This window comes from Spermophilus citellus (genome assembly GCF_964194105.1).
Source record: "Spermophilus citellus genome assembly, chromosome: 5".
NCBI classification, from domain to species: Eukaryota; Metazoa; Chordata; class Mammalia; order Rodentia; family Sciuridae; genus Spermophilus; species Spermophilus citellus.
Window position 1 is genome coordinate 110,280,473 of NC_138186.1, and position 25,427 is coordinate 110,305,899.

At 31.0% G+C, this 25,427-nt stretch overlaps 1 protein-coding gene across 1 annotated transcript in view; it reads left to right on the top strand.

The window, feature by feature from the left end:
• The window catches only part of GRIK2 (glutamate ionotropic receptor kainate type subunit 2), a 673,243-nt gene extending 648,504 nt beyond the window's left edge, over positions 1–24,739 (top strand). The window contains exons 16-17 of the mRNA XM_081296468.1: positions 10,196–10,446; positions 23,142–24,739. Of these exons, the coding sequence (XP_081152594.1) occupies positions 10,196–10,446; positions 23,142–23,306 (416 nt within the window). The 3' untranslated portion in view covers positions 23,307–24,739. The remainder of the gene's footprint in view (positions 1–10,195; positions 10,447–23,141) is intronic.
• Positions 24,740–25,427: the final 688 nt, after the last annotated feature.

A 25,427-nucleotide genomic window follows, 5' to 3' on the forward strand; every position in this document is an offset into this window, starting at 1 on the left:
AATATTTCCAGTTTTTCATCATTCACTATGTTGCTGGGTTTGTCATATATAGCCTTCATGATCTTGAGGAAGATTAGTTCTATCCATAGTTATTTTAGATATTTTTTATGAATAGATGGTGACATTTGTTGAAGGCTTTCTCTGCATCTTTTGAGATGACCATGAGACTTTTATTCTTAATTTTATTTATGTGATAAATTTGGCTTATTTTCTTGTGTAAGTTAAATGATCCTTGCATCCCTGATGTAAAACCAACTTCATCATGATATACAATCTTCTTAATATCTTGTCAAAAATAATTTGCTAATATCTTATTAAGTACTTTTACATCTAAATTTTCAAAGTAGTCTCTAATGATCCTTTGCATTTCTGTCATTTCTGTGGTGATTTATCCTTTTGCATCTAACATCCCATCAGAGATCTGTAGTTTTCTTTTCTTAATGTGTCCTTAAATGGTTTTGATATAAGTGGAATACTGGCTTCATAGAATAAACTTGGAAATATTCCATTATATTCTATTACATGAAATAATTTGAAGAAATTTTGCATTAATTCTTTATTAAAGGTCTTATAGAATTCCACTAAGAATCCATCTGGTGCTTGGTTTTTCTTCCTTGGAAGACTTTTTATTTCTGCTTCTATCTCATTGCTTGCTATTGGTCTGTTTACCATTTCTCTGTGCTTTTGATTCGATTATGGTAGGTTCTTTGTGTATAGAAATGTATCCACTTACCCTAGATTTTTCCATTTATTGGAATGTAATTTTTAAAATATTTCCTAATTATACTCTGAATTGCTGTGAAGTCTGCAGTGATTTATCTTTTTCATCTCTAACTTTATTAGTGTGTGTCTTATCTTTTTACCTTCTGGTTAGTTTTACTAAGGGTTTATCAGTCTCATTTATATGGTCAAAGAATCACTCTTTGTCTAACTGGTCATTTGTGTTTTTGTCTTCCTAATTTTATCAATTTCAGTAAATACCTTAATTATTTCCTTCTTTCCACTGTCTTTTGAATTCGTTTGTTCTTGATTTTCAAGGATGTTGAAATGCATCATTTGGTTGTTTAGTAGGATTCTTTCTGATTTCTTTTTTTTTTAGAGAGAAAGAGAGAGAGAAAGAGAGAGAGAGAAATTTTTTTTTAATATTTATTTTTTAGTTTTCGGCGGACACAACATCTTTGTTTGTAAGTGGTGCTGAGGATCGAACCCAGGCCACATGCATGCCAGGTGAGCATGCTATTGCTTGAGCCACATCCCTAGCCCTCTTTCTGATTTCTTTATGTAGGCACTCATAGCCACAAACTTTCCTGTCAGAACTGCCTTCATAGTGTACCAAAGGTTCAGGGATGAAGTACCACTATTCTCATTTGACTATAAGAATTTTTAAATGTCTACCCTGATTTTTTGTATCATGCATTCATCATTCAAAATTGTATTGTTCAGGGGCTGGGGTTGTGTCTCTGTAGCACAATTATCTCACACATGTGAGGTACTGGATTCAATCCCCAACACCACTTAAAAATAAGTAAACAAAATAAATGCATTGTGTCCATCTACAACTTTTAAAATGTGTATTGTTCAATCTCTAATTTTATTGTAGTGTAGTGTTCTAATTTTATTCTATTATGTTCACATAAGATGCAAGAGATTTTATATATATATATATATATATATATATATATATATATATATATTTGTATTTGCTAAGAGTTGCTTTGTGGCCTCAAATATCATAGCTCTCAACTTTCCTTCTCACCAGTGTTAGGTAGAATGAAATGGGACAGTCTACGGGACTGTTTGTTGGAGTTTTGCCCAGACAGACCAGATTGATGCAGTCCTAGGATGTTGCTGCTGCAGAATTCTAAGAGGGATGCTTCAGTGACTGTGGCTTAGCTCCATTCAGGATTTAGTTGGGTGGTACCTGCTCTGGACAGATTAGATCAATATACCACTAAGGCTAGGCAGGTCCTGATCTCTGCTGTAGATCTCAGAAGCTTTGCAATAATTTTTCTCATGGGCAGGGGAGTCAGCCCTTCACAGGTCTCACTTACTCTGCTTCCCACAGATATATCCTTTCCAGGCTTAGTCCCTGAGTGTATTCACACTGGCCTATTCAGTTTCTGAACCTCTTCATCTGGCCATGTGAGCTGCCGGTCTCAAAGAGAAAATAAAATGTACTTCTCTTCATTTTTCTGATTTGAATACCCCTGGTAATAACTTTCTCTGTGCCTGTGTTACTCATGTTCTGCTAGGTATACCCTAGGCAACATGTTATTGCTTATTAGGACAGTATGGCAATGTTTACTGTGATCTCTGAGGCTCCTGCAGCAAATCTTCCATCATGTCCTCCTAAGATGGTCCAGGCTTCACTTTTCCATTTACCAATTAAGAAATCCAGATCCCTTTCAAATACCTGTTCACTGTGTAGATACTGAATCAGCTAATTCCAACTTACTTTTCTGATCTACAGATTTTTCAATGTCAAATATGTGCTTTGTGTTTCTCTTTATATGGTCCCTCCTCTCTGCCATGAATTAGCACCACTGTTGCTGCCACAAACAACTTGGCTTCTATGTATTCTCTCTTGTTCTTTGTTCAATGAATCCAAATTTCCAAGACTTTGTCCAATATTGAATTTCAGTGATATCCCTTTTTCACCCACCTTACTGAGAAGCAGTTACTCCAGCTGCTTGAATCCCAAGCCACAGAATAATTGGAAATGCAGACTTCTTCTAATCTACCATCTTGAATCTCCAATTATGCAAACTTTTAAAAGCTTAGACTAAGCTTCTTGGAAGAGTTAGGGGCTGCAGTTTAGATGGCTGTTGGGTGTCCATAATTAACATCTGCTACACTTGAGACAAACTTTCATTTGCACATATTTGGATGTTGACAAATGGTTAAGTAATTAATATTACCTTACATATGCATTTGTTCACAAAAAATTGCTTAGTGTGCCAGATATAATATTATAAAATCAGATAAAACCCCAGTCCTCAGAGAATTTACATCCTTTTGGAATAATACATATTAAACAGCCACCAAAATTATTTTTAAAAACAGACAAATTCTCAAAAAAAGAGCTAAAGTGTTATAATATTGTAAAACAGCATTATTGACTGAGTAAAACATCAAAATGGAAATATAGTGATGTAAAATTCAATCTGAAATTTAAATAAAACATTTAGCAGTTCTTAAAAGGGAGTACTATCTCCTGAAGGGTCATAAAATATATCTAAAGCTAAGAAAATGTAGTGTGATTCCAACTTTCTTAGAAGATTTTGTCATGCATTGATAGAAAAGATAAATCTCTGAAAGAACTAAGCATCTGTTTTGCCTTTAGGGCAACTAGTATTCATTTTAGCATAAGAAGTAGGGAGTTATTTGATAAAATGTAATACTGCCAGTAGAAATATCACTTAAGCATCAAAGTTGATAATTACAGCTGGGTGTAGTCGTACATGCTTATAGAACTAGTGATTTTTGAATTTGAGACAGAAAGATCACAAGCTCAAGTTCTTGGCAACTTGGTGAGATCCTGTCTCAAAATAAAAAGTGATAGGCATATAACTCAGTGGTTGAATACCCCTGGGTTCAATTCCTAGTACCTTAAAAAAATTGTTCATGATTCTATCAAAAAACTTCATACCATTTGTGGTTGCAGCACTTTTACTTATCAAGACACTGACAAAGGAATCCCCTGATTATTCAAGTTAGTATAAGAATTTATAAACATGCTTGCCATCCTAACTTACTCTAAGTGGCCAATACTAGAAGTGTGAAATAAGCTTATTTGTGTTATAATTGACCATTTCTTGAATGCATCAAAATTTCATGTCATTTCATTCAAAAATATACTGAATACTTACTATGTGATAGGCATCATGCTGACACTGAATGGTCGAAAGTGGATAATGGATTGTTTCTTACCACCACTGACAGCGAGTCTGGTCTTAGTGAACATTTAAAGAAAATCATATTTTGGGGTATATGTCTTGAAAACACTTATCAGGCTAAATTCTTTTAAAGAAGAGGAATAATTAAGGCATTATTAAAGTTCTTTGAGGCATGTCCCTGGAATGCTATATATTTAAAGATTATGCTAAGATTATATACCTAGGAGTATATAAATTAGTATGTTTCAGAGATTTGCAATATCTTGGGGCAATTACTACATATAATACTAAAAAATGAATATTAATAGCACATTAAAAAATTATTTTAAACCCACAAAAAGCAAATAGTAACCTATGGTTACTTCTGAATCATGCTCAGCACATAATATAATCATGAGATTTGAACAAATAAAAAATATAAAATAAAGAAAACTGAAGTCCTTCAGGAAGTAAACAGAGTATTTGTCATTATGAAAATAAGAAATACTAAGAGTTCCTCAGTCTTTTAACAAAATATTTAAAAATTTGGGTTCTATTAGAACAAAACTACATATTTTGTATTTTCTTTCAAAAATTGGTTTAACCAATTTTGGCATACATATATATTTAAATAATTCTTACAGCTCTTGTCCCCTCCCCCCAAATAATCTTTCAGGGACTTGAAAACCAGGTGTGGAGAACTCACTGTGCTATGAATTCTCATGAGACGATGTTTCATGAAAATTGGAACAATAGATGAAGTTGCAAGTTGACAACTTTGCTATCATAATGGATAAAATTGAGAACAAAGGAATTCATATACAGGGAGAGGCAGAAAGAGCTAAAAAGGAACAACATCTTCTTCCTGACCAAACCTATGTCATAAATGTAGTTTATTTTTACCTAAGGCAGTGGATCACAATAAGTGTTAATTATTGTTTCTAAAACAGTACAATTGAGGTTTTAAAGAAAAATATTGTTGTAGGCACTAAAAGACTTGAGGAAAAATTGTTCTTCTGAAAATAAATTAAAAAGTTATAAGCAAATTTTATTTTTTATTTATATTTTTTGCTGTTTTTGCCTCAGATAGATGCAAAGATAGACATGTTATGGAGAATAATTTAAGATTCTTTGATCAAGAAATTCTTTAAATATGAAACAGTGACACCTTTCCCAAAAAGAGAAGATTGTGATAATTCCAGTTTTGGAAATATTGTATTAATGGGTTAAACCATATAAAACCTTGATCTGGAAGTAATGAACCTTTTGGCCTGATGGTTGGAAAATTACCAGGCTTGGAATAATATGATTTCAGCATATTTCATTAAATCTGATAGGGTATTAGATAATTTACTGTGCATCCAGAAATAAAAACTGTTTACTGATGAATAAGTCTTTGCCAGAATTAAGATTAATATGGATTGCATTTACCATATTTTTATATGATATCTGGATATACTGAAATAAGGGAAATATTTGTATATAACTGTACATTCACACAGAGAATTAAAACGGCAGCATACTGAGCAAATCAATAAATTGTGTATGTCAGACTTAGACTTTAAAATTAACTATGACTTACATGTGTGCTGTATTCTACAAGTGAGGCACTTAGAATGGTAGAAAGGAAAGGATAGAGGGTGGAAAGAAGGGGAAGAAAGATAGGAGGAGAGGAGAGCAGGGGTAGGAAGGGAAAAGAAGACATTGGGGGAAGGAAATAAAAGGAAAAGAAAGGATGGGAGGAGTGAAAAGACTAAGACAAGGAAGGGCAGAAGAATAGAAGCTGTGAGGGAGGGGCAAAAAGAGGAAGGAAGGGAAAGAGAGAAGGAGGCAGGGAGAGATGAATCATCTAAATTTACCTCTGAAATCTTTGCTGAGATTTGTTTCTATTATTTGTAATAATCACAGTTTATTCTAGGAAATTTTAATAAATATCTTGGAAGAAATTCTTATAAAATCACAATTTTACATGAAATTATTTGATCAAAATTCAACATTTGGGGACTTTTGGAGTCAAAAATTTTATAATTGAGGAAATTCTGCATAAGTACATTCATCATTTTTATTTCTCCATCCACATACTGTCACAGTATGTCGCTCAAAATAACCTCTATTCCTCCTTGGATAGCTCAGTTTGAGCTTCATGTCTTATGCATATAACATCAAAAGATTTCCTTGGAATAAACATATGTCTTTCTTTCTCTTTCTCTTTCTTTTTCTTCTTATGCAAACTGGAACTCTTTTTACCATATCACATGGTATTTTGGTAACTTCTAAAAAGATAATTTTAAAAACAATGTTCCCTTACTGTAAATATGGAGAATATGATGAAATAACCAAAGAAAGTCAAATGAGAGAAAAAATATAAACAGAACCAAAGAACCAATGTTACATAATAAAGATGCAAAGGCTAAATTCAGCTTTAGGAAGTGTTTGACTTATTTTGAATATCTACTTAAGTTAGATAGTTTTACACAAAATATTTTATATGACTTTATAAAAACTGAAAATAAATGGTCACTGTGGAAATTCCACAGAGTTTCAATAAAACTGGAAATGAAGGTTGTCTGTCTACTGTAGATGTTGCAGATTTTTTGATAGTTTTGTCTATGTTGCTTCATTCATTTATTGATTTCCTTAATTTATGGTTGTCTACTTCTTAAGTATTTGACTATTTATTTTTAGTTGTAAGTTTGTAAGCATATTTGTGAGTTATAATAGACAACTTTATCATTTCCTCAGGTATTTTTTTTTTCCAAATGAAACAGAGACCTCTTGAAAAAAATGCATCTCTTCCTTGCAGGTGACCTGAAAATGTAAATCTTCAGCTTCTCTGTTTAACCCAATTCCATCAGTTCCTTGCTGGTCAGTATATGAATTGAGCTGGAATTGGGACTATCTATCTAACTAATGACTCTTCACTTCATTAGAACTAAGCACATGGCTATTCATGTCACAGGAGAATGAAAGATACTCTTTATTCTTTGATCTCAATATGTCCTTGAGATTTCACAACTGGATGAAATTTCAGTCCACATTTGTCTGTGTAGAAATACTTCCCAATGAGCTTCAAATTCCATTTCAAAGCAGTAGCAATTCTTTGTTGAAATACTGTTCTATTAAAAAAAACTTAAACTAAGTTAATGAAATAATAATATGTAAAACATCAGTGATTTGCAGTTATTGATTATATCCATATATTATTTCATCCTATTAAAACCTCAAAATAAATTGTAGTAACTTTATAAGTTTGATTAAAACAAAATATCAATTAAACATTACTGTGCTCAGGAGAACAAGTGTACTAAGGTTTTCTACCAATGGGAATTTTTTGTATTTGCAAGTAACCCAATTCAAGTAATCCAATTCTATACAACCTGTGACATTTAAATTCACATCAAGTAGCAAATAAAACTGTATGCCCATTATCTGCAAAATATTGAATTATTAGATACAGTTTGTTCATCACCACTACCTTTCAATATTTAATTGGTAACTATTGAATTGGAAATTGGAAATAGGAAGCTCAGCTGACAAGGAAACAAGAAAGGCCCATCATTTGCTAAGAAGTAGTTTGTTTTTGTAGATCTGTGTCTAGTTTTGTTCTTGAAATTATAGTGGAGAATGTTGTGCTTGACTATATCAGAACAAACATTCCAGTACAGTTCTGTGGGTATGGTGAATTGGAAAAAACAAAACAAAACAAAACAAAAAAACTAATAGTCTGTCAAAACTACTCAGGATGAGAAATAAGCTAGCCCAAAGTATTTAGCTGGATTAAGAGTGTTCTGTATTTGAAAGTCCCTTTTCAAGTAACAATCCCCTTAAATCTTGCTTATGATTATATTTCCAGAAAAGAAACTACATCTAGTGTTAGCCAGGTATGGCCATTTTCAGAAATACTGTCAGAAAAATGTTTTTTTTTAGATGCTATGTTTTAAATGAAAATCACAATTGATAAACTACCATTGTGCTTAAAAGGGAAATTTCCTCGCCTTTCAATTAAGTATTTATTTTATAGGGAAAAACATTAATAAGAATGGTTATTCAGAGTAAGAGTGACCTTTGAGCTAGTTCTAAGCTAGACATGGTGGATTAATGAATATGGATAGTCAAAAAAAGATGGGTTCTGGCTGGGGTTGTGGCTCAGTAGTAGAGTACTTCCCTAGCACATGTGAGGCACTGGGTTCAATCCTCAGCACCACATAAAAAATAAATAAATGAGCAAAATAGGTTAAAAAAAAAAGATGAGTTCCATGGTGTTTTAATACATTTCAAACAGATCCAAATCATAGATTGTTACTCTTTCTTTCTTTTATTTTTGGTACCGGGGATTGAACTCAGGAGCACTCAACAATTGAGCCACATCCCCAGCCCTATTTTGTATTTTAGTTAGAGATAGGGTCTCATTGCTTAGTGCCTCTCCATTGCTGAGGCTGGCTTTGAACTCACAATCCTCCTGCTTTAGCCTCCAGAGCCGCTGGGATTATAGGCATGTGCCACATTCTTTACAAGGTCCTTAATCAAATTTTGCAGAAGATGCAAACATTTGTCTAAAGTCTATGAGAATTCAGAGAGATGGATGAATGGATGGGTGGTTGTATAAACCAATCAATATCTTCTCCAAAGAGCATGTAATATAGAAAAACAGGTTCCATTTAGACAGGTAATTAATAATAACAATAGATTACTTAAATTAATTGTCCAGTACCTAACTGTTCCAAGTAGAAAGTAGAATGGAGTAATACACTAAAATTTGAAGAGTGTATGGGGGTGGTAGGCAGAATTCCCACTGAGCATTGGAATTTGAGTAGTATTTGAAAAAGAGCATAGGAAGGAAACTGGAACAGGAATTCCTTTATTATACTTGGAATTTATTTCATAATAAAAAATGCAGAGACAGTTCCAATTACAAAGATGAATAATAGCCTTTTTAAAGAAAAACCATGAAAAAAGTTTTATAGAAACCATAGTGAGTAAAGTATTGTGTTAAAGAAATAGCTCACCAGTTGTGTTTGAAAGATCTTCACTACCTCAACATTTTCAACACACTTAACATGCTACAATTCTTCTTTGCTTTTACTTTACCTCATCTTGCAAAGAAAGATCTATGAATGTAGATATATTTACACATATAATCACAGGCAGCATTGAATAAAAGCTGAAATGTTTAGTATTTTTCTATAAGCAGAAAAATATGATGGGTGAATTTGTGCTGAAAAAAATGGAATGTGAAGTATAGTGTTCTAGCAAAGAAAATTACACTTTAGAAGCAGGCTATTTCTGGATGGGAGAATGCATGCAGTAAGTCCAATTTCTTGGGTCAGATTTTGAAAGATGCATGCAGTTCATTTTTTTTTCTGCTTCTAGGCATTCAATTAGTCAAATAATATTTACCAACTAATTGCTAATGCAGATTAACATATACCTTTAAAAGCAGAATTCTAAATGAAAAAATTTTTTTACACTCAGAATTGAATCCAGATATGCTTACCACTGAGCTGCATCCCCAGTCCTTTTAAATTTTTTATTTTGAGACAGAAGCTCACTAAATTGCTAAGGGTCTCACTTGCTGAGGGAGACCTCGTACTTCAGCCTCAGCCTCTGCCTCTGGAGTCACTGGGATTACAGATGTGCGTCACATTGCCTCCACTGAAAAGAACATTTTTCTCCAAAGCACAAAATGACAAACAATCAAAAATACTTTACAATATCAAGTCAGCGAGTCTATGAATTATGAATTACATTTCCATAATGAATTTCAAATAATCCAATTCTATATAACCTGCGACTTTTTAAATTCAGATCAAGTAGCAAATAAAACTGTATGCCCATTATCTGCAAAATATTGAATGATTGGATACGGTTTGTTCATCACTACTACCTTTAACTATTTAATTTCATATTGAGAAAAATAATTTCCCTACAATCCTAAAAATAAAACTACTGACTTAACAGTGCTCTGACTTCACTGTAGAACCATTCTTAGATGTGAACTAAACATCTTTGTTACTCTACCTTTTCCTTTTGTGAATTCTTTCTTACTGTTTGATTTATTTTCCAATGCTATGTAGTGTCAGCTTATAAAGTGGAGAAATTTCTTAGCAAAATTTATGTATCCTGCAAAATCTAGAAAGGCTTTCTGTTTTATTTATCTCATTAAACTTCTATTATCTTTTCCCAGTTGATTTTCTCTACTGAAAATGAATATATGCACACTCAAGCATTTGGAAAAATGTCTGCTTTCCTCTCATCTTGCTAACTTTTAGTTATGAAATTCTGTGTTCCTTGAATGGTTAACATGTCCTCTCCTTTCTTAGGTTCTCCATACAGAGATAAAATCACCATAGCAATTCTTCAGCTGCAAGAAGAAGGCAAGCTGCATATGATGAAGGAGAAGTGGTGGAGGGGCAATGGTTGCCCAGAGGAAGAAAGCAAAGAGGCCAGTGCCCTAGGGGTTCAAAATATTGGTGGCATCTTCATTGTTCTGGCAGCCGGCTTGGTGCTCTCAGTTTTTGTGGCAGTGGGAGAGTTTTTATACAAATCCAAAAAAAACGCTCAATTGGAAAAGGTAAATGTCACATTTTTGCAATTTAAAACACTTATTTTTGTTATAATAAAACACAAATGAAAAACTTTTTGATCTTGGCAACCAAGGGTAGTGCTTAGAACTGTGGCTGTTAATTGTCTATGTCATTTATCATATAAAAATTGCATTTTGTGAAATATAAAATATTTCACAAAAAGACTCATGATCACCCTCACAAAATTTAATTTCATTGTAATATATTTAATTATAGTCAACTTCAGAATAGCTATTCCCATATTTTTGGAATCTGAATTAAGGGCAAATGTTGTTGCTTAAAGTTCATTGCAGTTAGATTAATAGAAGGTTACAGTTAATGAAAATTATAAATTGTATTATTAAGAAAAGCATTCTGCAGATAAAAATGTATAATACTAGTTAAGAGTTTTGAGATAGAGATGTGAATTTTTATTTGGACATAGTTAACAAAATAAATTTATAGTTAAAAAACCTTAGCTTGCATTGTAGACATTTTAACTAACTTTCCTGTATTAATGAATATTTGGAAATATCATGGTTTCTTTTTTGCCACTTAATATATTAATATTATTATTAATATATTATTATTAACAAGTCTTTTTCCTGACTTGTGTCGGAGTCTTTATAAGAATATATGTATAATCTCAAATATATTGAGACTATTTTTTTTCTTTTCATTTAAATATATTTAGTCATTTGTATAAATGCTTTTGTATTCTATTCTTGAGAAGTTTGTGACCTCATTTACAGTTTTTATTTCTAGTTCTATAATTGTAAATATGACAGAGAATATTTGAAAAATCACTCCAGGTGACTTTTTGTATGTATGGTTATAGCTCTGGACCCGAAATAACTAATATTTTTAAGTCTTCCAGCACTTTGTGTATATAGTCTTTTGCAAATGAACATCTTTGTGTTTTTAATAAAATTCAACAACTCTTAGGTCTTCAGTTCAGCACCTATGTTAGAGTAAAGTTATGGTCTCTTTAATTTTTGAAAGGTTAATGAACATTTATTGGTAAATACAAAGAACAGAAAGTGGTATTAAAAATAATGTCATACCGTAATGCAAGTGAAATATATTCTGTTAAAATTCTTTGAAATACTAATACCTTTAAAACTGATCTTGAAAACATAGTTGAAACTATCTTTCTTTTGTTTATTGTTATGACAACTGTCCCCTTTCTGAAATCAGGAATTTGGATACGGTTTTCACATATTTATTTGACTACAGTTCTTGAAACTTACAAATAATGTTTTTAATAAATGAATATTTATAAGCTCATTCTGCCTGTGACTGAAGTAGCCAATTATGAACCTTGAAAATTTTGGGAAAATCATGATATTTTCCCTCAACAACATTAAGAATGACTATTTTTACTGATTTGAAAAATCAAATATTTTTTGTACCTGTGTGACTAATAATGACTAAATACAGTTTTTTTATTATGAACCTTTCTCTGGTATAAAAATGAGTTTTAAAATTAAATCCAAAGACTAACCAAAAAAAAAAAAAACATTAACTCATCACTTATTCTTGTCATTATAATTTGTGAATAAATGTGATATTTGGTTATTTAATGCTTAAAATATGAACAAAATTATAGAAGGAACTTGGGTTTTCTAATTGGAACTTCAAATCATTCGTATGTAATTATTTTCTTTAAGTTATAACTTAATATTAAAATAAAATAGACAAATTAAATCTGGACATATGTGTTATTCTATTGTCCTTATCTCTAGGTGTCTTGTTCATTTGATATACCTAAGTTGTTTTCCAAAATAACACTAAAAAAAGAAAAAAAAAAAGTTCTTTTGAAAACGAAAACAAAGAGAAAAGTGATTTAATTTTGAAAATAAACTCCCTTTATTGTTACTATATATAATTAATTCAGTTGAATTTTTCAGATGCCAAGCGGAATTTTTGATATTCTGTGGACATATATGACTTTCTAAAAATTAGGAAAAGGAAATTAATTTTTTTTTAAACCTGAGACAGATGGGGCAGTATCATTATACTGGGAAGGATGTGAACAGTAGTTCTTATTTCAGCACAGACTGGGTACTGCAGTCTCACAGCCCATGCTTGCACAGGGCTGCCATATAACTCCCCTAGGGAAATCCAGATTTTTCTACCTCAGCACTGGTGATGATTCAGATCCTTCCCTGGCTTCTGCTGTAGTTTCATCTTTGACTTCTCCAGTGTGTATATTTCTTCTAATTGCACTATTTTTTCAATTTACAAGATCATATTTTGTATTTTCACTAGAACAAACCTTGTCCAGTTTTCTACCTTGCAAATTCCCACCAATCATTTTAGGTTAGGCATTAAATTGTCCAGACCTGTTCCCTAATCAATAGTTTTCATGGGTTTGGGCATAAGGCATGGCTTGTATCTACAAGATGGAGGTGGGTTTTTAATTTCTGTTGCAATGAAAACAATGTGGCCTATACATTTCATGTTTTTGCTTGGCTGATTTCAGGTCCAATCGTCATCCAACATTCATCCCCTGTCGAAATGTTGGGAAGCTATTTTTCTCATTTTAAATAATTTCTGGAACTAAGTGTAGATATCTTTTCTCTGTGAATCCTATGCACATCTTCATTATTTCTAACCATACTACCGAGTTTAGCTTTATTGTTTCTGTGTGGGGCACTTTTCTCCCTGGTAAACTGTTATTTCCTATTGGACAAGAACTTTGTTCTTTTCTTTGTATCTCAAAGATCTTGAATAATGCCTCATGGCATAATTCTATCAATCATTTAAGTTCATGATGAAATTGATTCCAGTAAGATATTTTAAAAGTATATCATAGAGAAAATTTTAGTACATTGATTATTGTTTTATTGGAGGTGACTCATTCTATTTATTGTGGTAAATTGTGTTCAAGAGCTCAATTCTTCATTTTTCTTGAAATATGTTAGGCTTTGTAATCCAGCCTAAAAGATATTTAACACCTTATTTAATTTATTAAAATTAGCTATAACATATTCCTGGTTTTTATCATAAAATATTCATGAATCCGTATAGCAATTCACAATTTACTTAAATTTACCATAATGGGTGTTTTAACCTAAAATTTTTAGAATTAAAAACAAGGTAAACAGTTGTGAAATTACTTATTCATTCAATAAATATTTATTAAGAGACAAATCTGCAATGAATTTCTTTGCACATTGAATGTAAACAAGAATGTACTAGTCACAGTTATGGCTCAAATTGCATTCTCATCACATTTCTCCTTACTAAATTTCTTTCTTCTTGTTTTGATCTATAGCATTTCAGTATTAAAAAAAAATCAACTTCCCTGTCTCTATCTGAATAGTGTGTCATATATAATGTATAGACAGCATAGTTGAATATGAACTTTATGAATCAAATTTATGATTATGTAATATATTTACATATCAGCTTACATTTAATGGCAATGATGATGATGAAATTAGATCAATAACTTTTATTGTTTAAAGATGGAAATAAAATATCTTATATGACTTTTATGTTGTAAAATATTATTGAAAACAATTCTTGATAACCATAGCTTTTCTCATAATTCCAAGCTGATAATTAAGGCTAGTAATATAAAAGTATCATTTTAGTTCAATCCCTAGCACCACAAAAAGAAAAACACCACATTATATTAAAATGAATCAAAGTAAAAATGAAAACAGGGACTAAAATGGAAATATATAGAGTATAAAAATAAACAAAAATGAATTGCATTGCTTTCAAATAACCATACATGGTATACAATAATTTGTATAATATAGACTTTAATTTTGATGCAAATACTAAAGCATCAAAGACACATTGATTTTTATTTATTCACATTTTTAAAATAAATAAGTATTTTTCTCATTTTTTCCAATTGGACTATTTGGAGGAATGCTCAAAAGTTTTTCTTGTCTGAATATATTTTTTAAAGTAACCAATCAACATGTGCATTTTATATGATTTTATTTTGGTATTAACTTTTCCTTGATTGTAAATATGTTGCTCTGTAAGATTGTAACCATTGTATTGGAGTAAACAATCCAAGAACTAGTCCTATACCTCACACAATGATCAGTACATTTTAGGTGTATAGATTTGTTGAATAGGTCTCATTATGTCCTTATGATACTTATAATTGAAACAAGCTGCTTAACAAAACAGTTTTCTATGGTACTTATGGTAATATACTAGCTTTGCAAGTATATTGTAATAGTTTGAATCTTTATAAAATTATTTGTAACTTAATTATGGTTCATTAATTTATGTTCAAAATTTCTAATTTTTACATAATTAATGTCCTGTTTTAAAAAATATCCACAACTATGTCTTATGTTGACTTTTAGCTAGAATAGTAACATATACATATAGATTGATACATTTTAGCCTGATATACATTCAAAAATACTGTATTCCCTACTTAACAAAATGAATTTAATTGTACAAATTGTTTTTATTGAATGTCTTGGCCATGAGTTATTGAGTCCTCTGACACAAAAACACCTTCAAAAAGTGCCCCAAATATTTACTATTTTATCATATTTATTTACACTAAATACAGTGAATAATCTGAGAAATAAAATAAATAAATAGTTGCTTTGATAGTGAGCTGGTAAGATAGATATCTTGAGCACATATGTTTGTTCTACTATCTTTCTAAGATGGTTGAAGTATACAGTATTATATCTATGAGTGATAGTTGTTTCTTAGGGCATAGCTGGTTTCAGTCAATACAGTTGTTGTTATTATAGATCGCTGGAGAATCTTATCCAAGATAATCTCCAAAAAATGATATTTTTCTGGTATTGACCGTCCAAAACAAGTTTTTGTAGGGCACCCAGAATGTTTTTGTTTGTAGTTGAATAACATATGTAGAATATTACTTACTATAAATCAGAGGAGTAGAAGCACAAATAAATGAAACTTTTCAGTGTATGGAATGACAGGAGAAAATCAGAGTGGTTTAGTTAAAACTTGCATGACAATGGATCCTGAGTGAAAAATTGTCCATTAGGAAAATGCATTTCAAAGTTCCCTGAATTTATATTTTATAGAAGCCAAAGAATTAAAACAAGTTTCTATATACAAATTGCTTTCTGTATGTTGAAGAATTAGTGTTTACAGAAACAGTTCTTTTTAAAGAACCCATTTATTGAATAAGTTACAGTAATTCAAACTGTGTTATAAATGATCAATAAAGATTTTGTTTGTTTATGTTTTTCTCAGTGATGTCTATTTACACAATGCAATATATCTGCACTTTTCATTAATTAAATTTGGTGCAAGAAATTTTAAATGCATTTAAATTTTCAGAAATTAAAAGCTTTAAGTTGATTTTTAATAGAAGAATATTTAACTATATAATGTGTTCTTCTTTAAAAGTTAAATGTTGTAAATAAACTTGGACCAATATTTCCATTAGTATTGTTTTTATGTCACTTTGTCTGAGGCAGAGTGTCTTTCAATTTCCTTTAATGATCTGTATAAAGACCAACTAGATGTTTTTTTTAAATGTCTTTATATGTAAATATGAGATACTTGGAAATAATATTTCTGTATGTATTTAACTCACTAATCCACTTTCAGCTAAAGGATTTTCAAGTCAACTATTTATGATGATGCAGTCTTTATTTATCCCTGCAAGTGATGTTCTAAAACTGAGATTGTAGCTTGACAAATGACAATTTTGCTATCATATTTTTTTATAAATGACTTTAGGTTTTTTGTTTATTTTTTTTCTTTTTAGTTATAGATTGACACACAATATTTTTATTTATTTTTATGTGGTTCTGAGGATCAAACTCAGTGCCTCACACATGAGAGTCAAGCACTTTACCACTGAGCGACAGCCCCAGCCCGACTTTAGGCTTTTTGACATGCATGTCGATGCCACTTGAGTACAAAACTATCCAAAGAGCCATGAAAATGTCATTACCTATATTGTGCAGAGGAGGATAGTGTCTCAAAGGTCAAATATGTTACTCAAGGTCAATGATGCTTAGTCTAACACTTTAAATTATCTCATACTATACACAATGAAGGTGATTATTTAACTATTTTTATTGTTTATTTTCCCTTGAAGTTGCACTGAGACAATCTATAGATTAGGAGTTTCAATAAAATAAACAGATTGCAGCCTTAGATCATAGGCACTGTCTAATTATTTCATTTTCCAAACTATAAATAAATAGTTTTAGAATTAGAAATACATGAGAGCACAATTCAACCTTGTTTTAATCAAGTTTAAATTGGTTTAGCCTTTCTTTACTTTCTAAAAATTAAATAAATCAGATTATGAACCTATAATGGAAGTGCATTAGGAATTAAGGTATGAAATCCTATCATTTTTGACAACAAAGGTGGAACTTTATTTCATTTTTAAGTAAAATAAGCAGACCATAGAAAGGCAAGTACCATATGATCTCACTTATATGTGAAATATAAAAAGCTTGTTCTCTTAGAAGCTGAGCATGGAATGGTGGTTATCAGAGCCTGCAAAGAGTCAGAGGGAAAATGGGGAGAGGAGAGGTTGATCATTGGGTATTAAATTAAAAACAAGAGTAAAATATTCTGGTATGCTATTTTATAATAGGATAATTAGGGAAAACAATGGCAGTTCTGTACATCCCAAAAAGCTAGAAGAAAGGATTTTGAATGTTTTCATTATAAAAAATGAGAAATGTTTGAGGAGATGTGTTTAACTGTCTTAAACATCCCATGATATATGTGTATCAATGAATCACATTACCTGTTAATATATACAAGTTTTATGTTTTTGTGTATTAGTTTAAAAAATAAATTTATTTATTTCACTGGTGTATTAACTAAAGTTGTTTTGAATCTAGCCAGATCTTATTTATTGATTTTTCTAGCTAAAATAGGGAAGTATGAAATTGTATAATGAAGATTTATTTTTCCTAGTCTCACTGAATTTGCAAATATGATATGAAGATATTGGGTAACTTTTCTTAAGTCAAGGCTTCTTAGAATATTTTAATCTTTGGCTATGTTTATCATTGTAAAATAATCCAGGCTAAAGCATAACATGCTTTGTCATTTGATTTACTCAGAAAGATGTGCATTTCATTTTTCTGTATTTTTTTTCTGTTTGCTATATAATTTAGTATGCAAATAATTTAACATTTAATAGGAAAAGAATACAAGCAAAAAGATCAACTAAGAATGAAATCATCATTAATGAGGCTGCCTCATATAATAAAGCTTTCATATAATGAATGTTAAGAGATTAAGGTTCCTGTCTTAACTTTGATGTTAGCTGTGTGCTTATAGGTACAACTTAAATACTTAAGTTTTAGTTTCTCTTATTATAGAATTACATTGATTAAGCAATAGGGTTTCTACAAACTTTACACATAAAGTCCCTTCTGACTCTGTAAGTCTTATGTAAATAGCATAACTTTTTCAAAATCATAGCTACAATAAAACTGAATATCAAGATCAAAGTTGCTTTATATTTTTGAACATGAGTGTTTTAACAATTCATTTATCATCTCTTTTTGCTTCATGTAGCCTTAGGTCAATTCAGACTTTTGATATATAGCATTAGCTGTTTGGTAACTTTAAAAGGTTACCAGTTAAAAATAGTATAAATCAAAAGGAAAAATTTAATGGGTCACATTAAATGATATTTGTTTTCTGATTTAATACACTAATATTCATATAAATACTATATGAAATATTCTATACATTTTATTCCCTTTTAGTTATTTATTTAGTTATTATTTAATGTGATATAATTTTCTGTAATAGATTACAGTAACTATTTTGATTTGCATCCACTACATACAATTCATGTTTCTACAGAAAATGGCTTATAGGGACAGAAATTAAGTGGAAAGTGTCAAGAAAGTATTGATTATCCATAACTGGTTAAAAAAATTTTAAATGAAAAACCACAAAATGGAACAGTTTGGTTGTCATATGCTGGTATATGTTATTAGATTAATTACAAAACCTGATATAGCAGATCAAAGATATTTTCACAGGGATTCAAAAAATAACTATATGAAAAAAATGGTTGTGAATCATTCTGAATGATTTAGTTAATTCTCTCAAGAAATAGGATAGCAAGACACATAAAATAGTTTCATTCTTAAAAACAAACACTAATAAAGACTTGATAGTAACATATACTTTATGATTATTTGTTTAGGTGATAAACAAATACGTTAATTTAACATGAGAATGATGAGCTTAAAGTTAAAAACATCAAACTTGTAATTTTTCTGCAGTTTCTGGTTTTAACTTAATAATAAATTTTATGACAGTGTTCAATGTGGAGTGTGGTTATAGCTAGAATTCTAATGTTTAAAATATCTGTTTTCCAAAAGCTGTGACATCATGTTTTCATATATCTATAAATTGGAAAGTTAAGTTATTCTTAAATACCAACAATGGTGTTTTGTGAAGCCACTTAAGTGCACATGTATCAGTGGACTATTTATGTGTGTTTTTATTATACTCAAAATACAAGTTAGGGCTTTAAAATCAATGTAAATTAACCAGTTTCATACTTTTAAAAGTTTCTAGGCATTTATTATTTGAAGAATGAGAAATGTAAATACAGTTTGCTTCATTCGATCTAGTAAATTTTGTAAAGAATTTTACTTATTTTAATGCAATTATACATGCTAACAGCTCAAAGATTTAAATTTTCATTTTCAGGAATCTTCTATTTGGTTAGTGCCACCATACCATCCAGACACTGTTTAGTAAACTTTTGAAACTTACTAAAAGAGGTTTTTAATAATGGTTAGTATCCTTGTGCCTTTCTTTTTTCTTTTTGTAGTCTGTTACATTAATGTGGAGAAACATTTTCATTGCTGTTTTCACTCTAAGGGACTTCCCTTATGTAAGGACACAATGCATGGGTTTCCACCCCTGAGAAGAAGTGATTTACAGGCAAAATAGTTTTCCCTCTGGTACTTCTCTACACTTATTTCTTCCTCCCTGTCTCCTTCACTCCTTCCTTGCTTCATTTATTTCTCTTATTCTTTCCTTCTACTAATTCTTTATGATAACTCGGGAAACTCATGTAAAGTGCACATGATTTTTGTAAAGCCTATTTCATAGTTCAATTTAAAAAAACTTAAAAATTCTAAGCACTCCTGGGAAGTAGAAAAATCTGTTTCTATTGAATGATAACAAGTTAAAGCTTTATGTAAACGTTATAGTAACTTTCTGACAGCATACAATAAGGACATTTCACAAAACTATATGATTTCAATTTTAGATATATACACAGATCAAGATAGGGAATTTATATTACAGAACTATAACAAAAACCAAACCAAAACTAAACAAAATAAGATGTATACCCTAGTTAAAAACAACTAAGTCATACTTTATGATATCATTAAATGCCTTTAATTTGTTCTGTTGATTCCAAAATCTTTCTGAAATTGAAAGGATGTCAAAAGTTTCATGATGGATTTGAAATAATCTCTCGATGAGATAAGAACCTATCTTTTCACAGTAATTTTATTTGTAACCTAAAGGAAAACTATTTTTCAGGTAATCTTATACTGATAGATCAAAAAGGAACTGGCAAAATTCAGCTTATTTAGAGAGAAGATTAATAAAGTTGATATTTTGACATTATACAGTCAAGACCATTGGTTGATTAAAGGTTGCTTCACTAAAATTTTCACTTTCTAATGGCTTTGTAAAATAAATGAAGTCTAAAATGATAAAGGTGGGTTACAGGTTTATAATTTTGAGATTGTTTCTAAATTGGTAACTATAATTACTTAAGATAATTTAAAAGTATAAAAGATAAACTATTCTGATCTTAGATTGGAACAGGTTTTGCCTACATTTTATATTAGTCTTAAAATCTGATATTACATGAAATTACTTTTTAGTTTTATGTCTTCATTTATATTCTAAGGTAAACATAGGGTACCAATTATTGAATTTACTAGAAATAAAATTGAGTCATTTGTAGTTGCATGTATATGACACTTATAAGATTATTTCCTAAGAAAATTGGTTGCTTAGTCTACTTCTTTAGTACAGACAAAAAAAAAAAAATATTTCCGCCTTTTCTGCTTTGAAACCAATGTAATCAAAATGCCTGAAAATTGAGACTGCCAAAAGAAGGTGATACAAATTAGTCAGTGTTGGGGGAATTTGGTGCATTTGAACAAAAATATTAATTCAAACAATTCCGTATTTCACGTCCTACAACATTTTAAGGGTAATGGGATCAAGGTCTGAGCCTGTCACGTTATCTAATCCATTCTTCTGTTAAATGTTTCAACAGAGAGCCAAGACTAAATTACCTCAAGACTATGTATTTCTCCCCCTTTTGGAGTCAGATTTTTCCATTTCTGCAGTGTTGTCATCATCATCATCATCATCATTATCATCATGTTCTTAATAAATACATCTAATAGTAGGTATTAAGCAATGAGAAACACTGTGTCCATACATTGGCTGGCAGGTGCCATGGAAGTCCTTTAATAGATGTATAATTCATGAATTTCAGAACTGTTTATTTTAACAAATAATAAATAATGAATGTTAGTGACTATAATTAATGGGAAATTTATGGATAACATTTAATCATCACTCATTAACATTTTTACTAATTTTATGTTATTTAACAAATGCCAAAGTTTTACATTTGGTTTCGTTAAGCTTCTAAATATGAAAAAGTTTTAAGCAATTAAATCAGAAAAACTGTTAAATAAGAGTTAAAATATTAGGGCCATGTGTAGTTATTGTTGTTAATAATTAATTAGGTTGCTATTGTTAATTAGATCAGCACTTAAAGAACACGTGTGTGTACAAGCAGTGCCATAAGAAATTGTTCTCTGCTCTTTACAGTTCAGCGTGAATGATGCATAGGAGACCTAGAGGCCTGATAGAAAAGCGTGAAAATGAGTACAAAATACTGGAGAATAGAACTAAATTGAGTGAAAATATTCAGCCTGTGGAAAGGGCTTCCTAGATAAACTAATATCTGAGTCATGTCCTGAGCTAAGGGATAAAGTGGTAGTTATATAAAAATGAAAAACCAAAACAGGATAACAGAGCAAGAAAAAGCAAAAGAGAAAAGTTGTGGTGGTACAAATAGGGAAGGCTGTGTAGACAGAGAAAGGGAGAAGTTGGGGCAAGGGAAGATGGGAAAATGGGGAGAGGGCTGAATCAGAGAAGTCACAAAGGGAGATATGATTTGACCTGTTTCTTACAGGAGAAAATGTTGTTAATAATTTATGGTTAAATATGTAGATTATCCTGGCAACTGTGAGCCCTTACAGGTGGAATATAGTAAACACACACTTAGGAAGGCCAGTAAGTAAGTTATTTAAGGAACTTATCAGAGAAAAATGAGGATATAGACACAGATGAATAAAAAGGTGTCAAAAATCTCATAACTTGGATACACTGTAGAAGATGGTGTGAATGACAGGAAGTCACCCTCTGATTTACTGTCTCTCTCATGTACAGGCCTAACTAATGTATTGTTTAAAGTGTCACAAAAGACCATGCATGCAAATTAATTTTTAAGAACATCAGACATATGTGTGCTAAAATTTTTATTCTATATCTCTTAGAAGTAGTCTAAATTAAGAAACAGCAAGGTAGAAATACCTAATGCAACAAACAGGTCTTCACATGCATTTTTGATTAGGTTTATTTCATCATGTTTTCATATCACTTTTTTACAGTTCTGTAACTGTTTTTGTACTTGTCAATGTTTGGTTGATGTCTAGATTTTTTTGGTTCTTGTACAAAAAGAGCCTAATTTGAGTTTCAACTATGATATGCTGCAGTTGGTTTATCTGATTTGAGTGTAACTAATACATAAATATCTCAATCAAGTGGAGAAAGAAACTAACCAAATTTTGTTTCATGTATACAACTCTGTAATGGAATTCTGAGGAGCTGTGATAATGATCCCCAGATATACAGAATATCTAGAAAATCTTTTACAAATAAGATGGGAATTAAGAAAAAAATATTGGGTCATTTTTATTTCTCATGGGATGAATTATTTTCAGCTCTCAGTTGTCAAGTTGTTCATGACAAAACAAAGATAATATTTGTTCATAGATGTTTAACACGTTACAATTTGTCATTTCATAATTAAATCACATTTGTTTCTAATCACCATTCATATTTTATAGGTAAAGTCACAAAAATGTAATTAAATACTAGAAATTATTTTCATAGCTTTGTCTGTGTGAGTGCTATTTTTGTTGTTTTGAGATGCATAATGAAGAGTCAATGTTTACAGAAAATTTGCATATTTCATCTTGTGATCTGAAAAGTAGTACATTTCTTCTATATTGTTTACTTTTTAACTGTCAAGAATGGATTTCTGGTGCAGATTTATGTATGTTTGAATTTAAATTTTAAGGTAGATTTTTATTTTATACTGATCAATTTTACATATGTCATCAGAAAATCTTTTTCAATAGATATGAATTATATACATTACTAGCTGAGAGTTCATTTCTGTATCAGGTGGATATAAACTAGCCCACTTTGATGGCATATTTTAATTATAATATGTTGTATCTTAACACTGTAAAAATTTGTTATAACTTTTATAATGAAAAATTTCAAACCTTTGAGTCTGCTAAATTGGCAAGTCTATTGAGATGGATTTTAATATTGTTTCTGGAAATTTACAGTTTGTCTGTTTTGTAATATTCAAATATTCTGTGTTTTTCTGTAGAGATCCTTCTGTAGTGCTATGGTAGAAGAACTGAGGATGTCCCTGAAGTGCCAGCGTCGTCTAAAACACAAGCCACAGGCCCCAGTTATTGTGAAAACAGAAGAAGTTATCAACATGCACACATTTAACGACAGAAGGTTGCCAGGTAAAGAAACCATGGCATAAAGCTGGGAGGCCAAACACCCAAGCACAAACTGTCGTCTTTTTTTCCAAGCAATTTAGCGAGAATGTTTCCTGTGGAAATATGCAACCTGTGCAAAATAAAATGAGTTACCTCATGCCGCTGTGTCTATGAACTAGAGACTCTGTGATCTAAGCAGTTACAATGATCAGACTTGATTTACAAGCATCATGGATCAACCAAGTTACACGGGGTTACACTGTTTATCATGGGTTCCTCCCTTCTTCTGAGTGAATGTTACATGCGCATTTTGTGGCTGGTTTCAAATGCAGTCCAGTGAGCAATTACAGGTTCTGTTGCCAGGAGATGGAATGTCAATGCCCAACAGGGTAACCAGTAGAAAAAAGTCTTTAAGAATAAAAATACTTGGAATCAGCAAAAACTGTAGTGTAACAAGAAACAGTACAGTCTTCTGAGCAGCCAGATAATAGAAGTGATTATGTTACTAGCCCCCACTACTCAGTATTATTGTCTGAATAAACAACATGTGTTTATAGGATGTGAAAAAAAAATGTAATGCAAAACACATCTGAATTCCATGGAAAGTGGAATATAAAGCAGATCTTCATCAATTGTTTTTCTTTCTTTTTTTTTCTTTTTCTGATAGTCTGTGTTGCTGATTGAGATAGAAATATCAATTATGAAGGCAATAATGTTTTTTTCTTAAGTTCACCAAGACAAGAGATTTAACATGCAACTCTACCAGATCCCTACTTATTCTCCTGATACCCTTTCCCTAACCCCACACCAGAAATAAAAATGCAACAGTTGGTTCATTGTTTCTGAGTCAAAAGGATGATGTTTTGCAATCTTTGTCTGAACTTGTAAAGGAGGGCTCAATATTGATTGGTTATGTGAAGGCAGAAGCTTTCATGCTAACATTAAGATATGTCAATCCAAACCCTTGTTCCTGTTAGAAATGAACTTGATGGAGTCTGGGAAGATCTTGATGATAAGAGAAAGGGGACTTGTCATCTACAGAAAAGTATGTGCAAAGAACTTTGAAGTGGACTGCATTTAACAATACAGTCACAATGTTAAATGAACAAAATTCTTGAGCAGTTTTTTTTCAAAAAAATGTTCAGGTTTATTTGTGGAAATGCAAGATTTCTATGAAAATAGTTTTTGTATGGAAATTTTTGTAATACTTTTTATCAACAAAATAAGAACATGTGTTCCTGTCAGGGGTGTGATGTCAAGCATGAATGGTAGTGCGTGTGCACCACCAACGTTTGGTGAAAACTATTTTTATCAAGAAAAAGGAATCATAGAAGAGAAATATTTTCAAGTTAGATAATATAAAAGCTAGGTGCACTACCACCACTGCTTACCATGCCACACCCCTGGTTTCCATGAGACTGACAACATGCTGTAATGAACAATTGTGTGTAAAATGGTAAAAGACACAGACCTCTTGACAACATTGTGATAACAGTTGAGTGCACACAGTTTGCTGTTTGAATCCAATGCACAAAATTTAAAAAAAAAAAAACATTAAAATTATGTCCATTTTACTTTCAGCTTTGACTTTCATTTTTCTCTTGCATGTATAAGTATGTGCACCATATACTCTTTGTGTTAAGAGAAGTACGCATTCTGAATTCTTCTAGGTCATCAAACATGGCCACTTCCCAACACCTGAAGACAAGAAGAAAGCTTGGAAAAGGAGCTACTCAGATTTAGGAAAAGCTGGACTGTGATGTAATGTAGTCTTTAGGCTTAGGGTAGTTAAAAGGAGAAAAATTAGTGATTCTAGAGATAACAGTCATAATCTGACCCTTTCTGTGAGTGGATACAGACTATGTTCATTGGGTTGTACAAGATTATACAGTGATCACTGATATTTGAAGTTTAGCTCATATCCAATTTAAGAATTTCTTGTGTATTAATAGTCCAGTAGAATTCAACAAAGGGAAAGGAATAGATAGATTCAATATTAATAATTGTGATGAAGTTTAGATTTTAATACACTAGTAGAATCGTTTTCATCATTAATCATAATTTATTTTCTATTACTTTTGATAACACAATCCATAAAATTTCATTTATATTGCTGATTAATTAATTTACTTAATTTTAAATTAACATTACATTTAGAGCCCCTG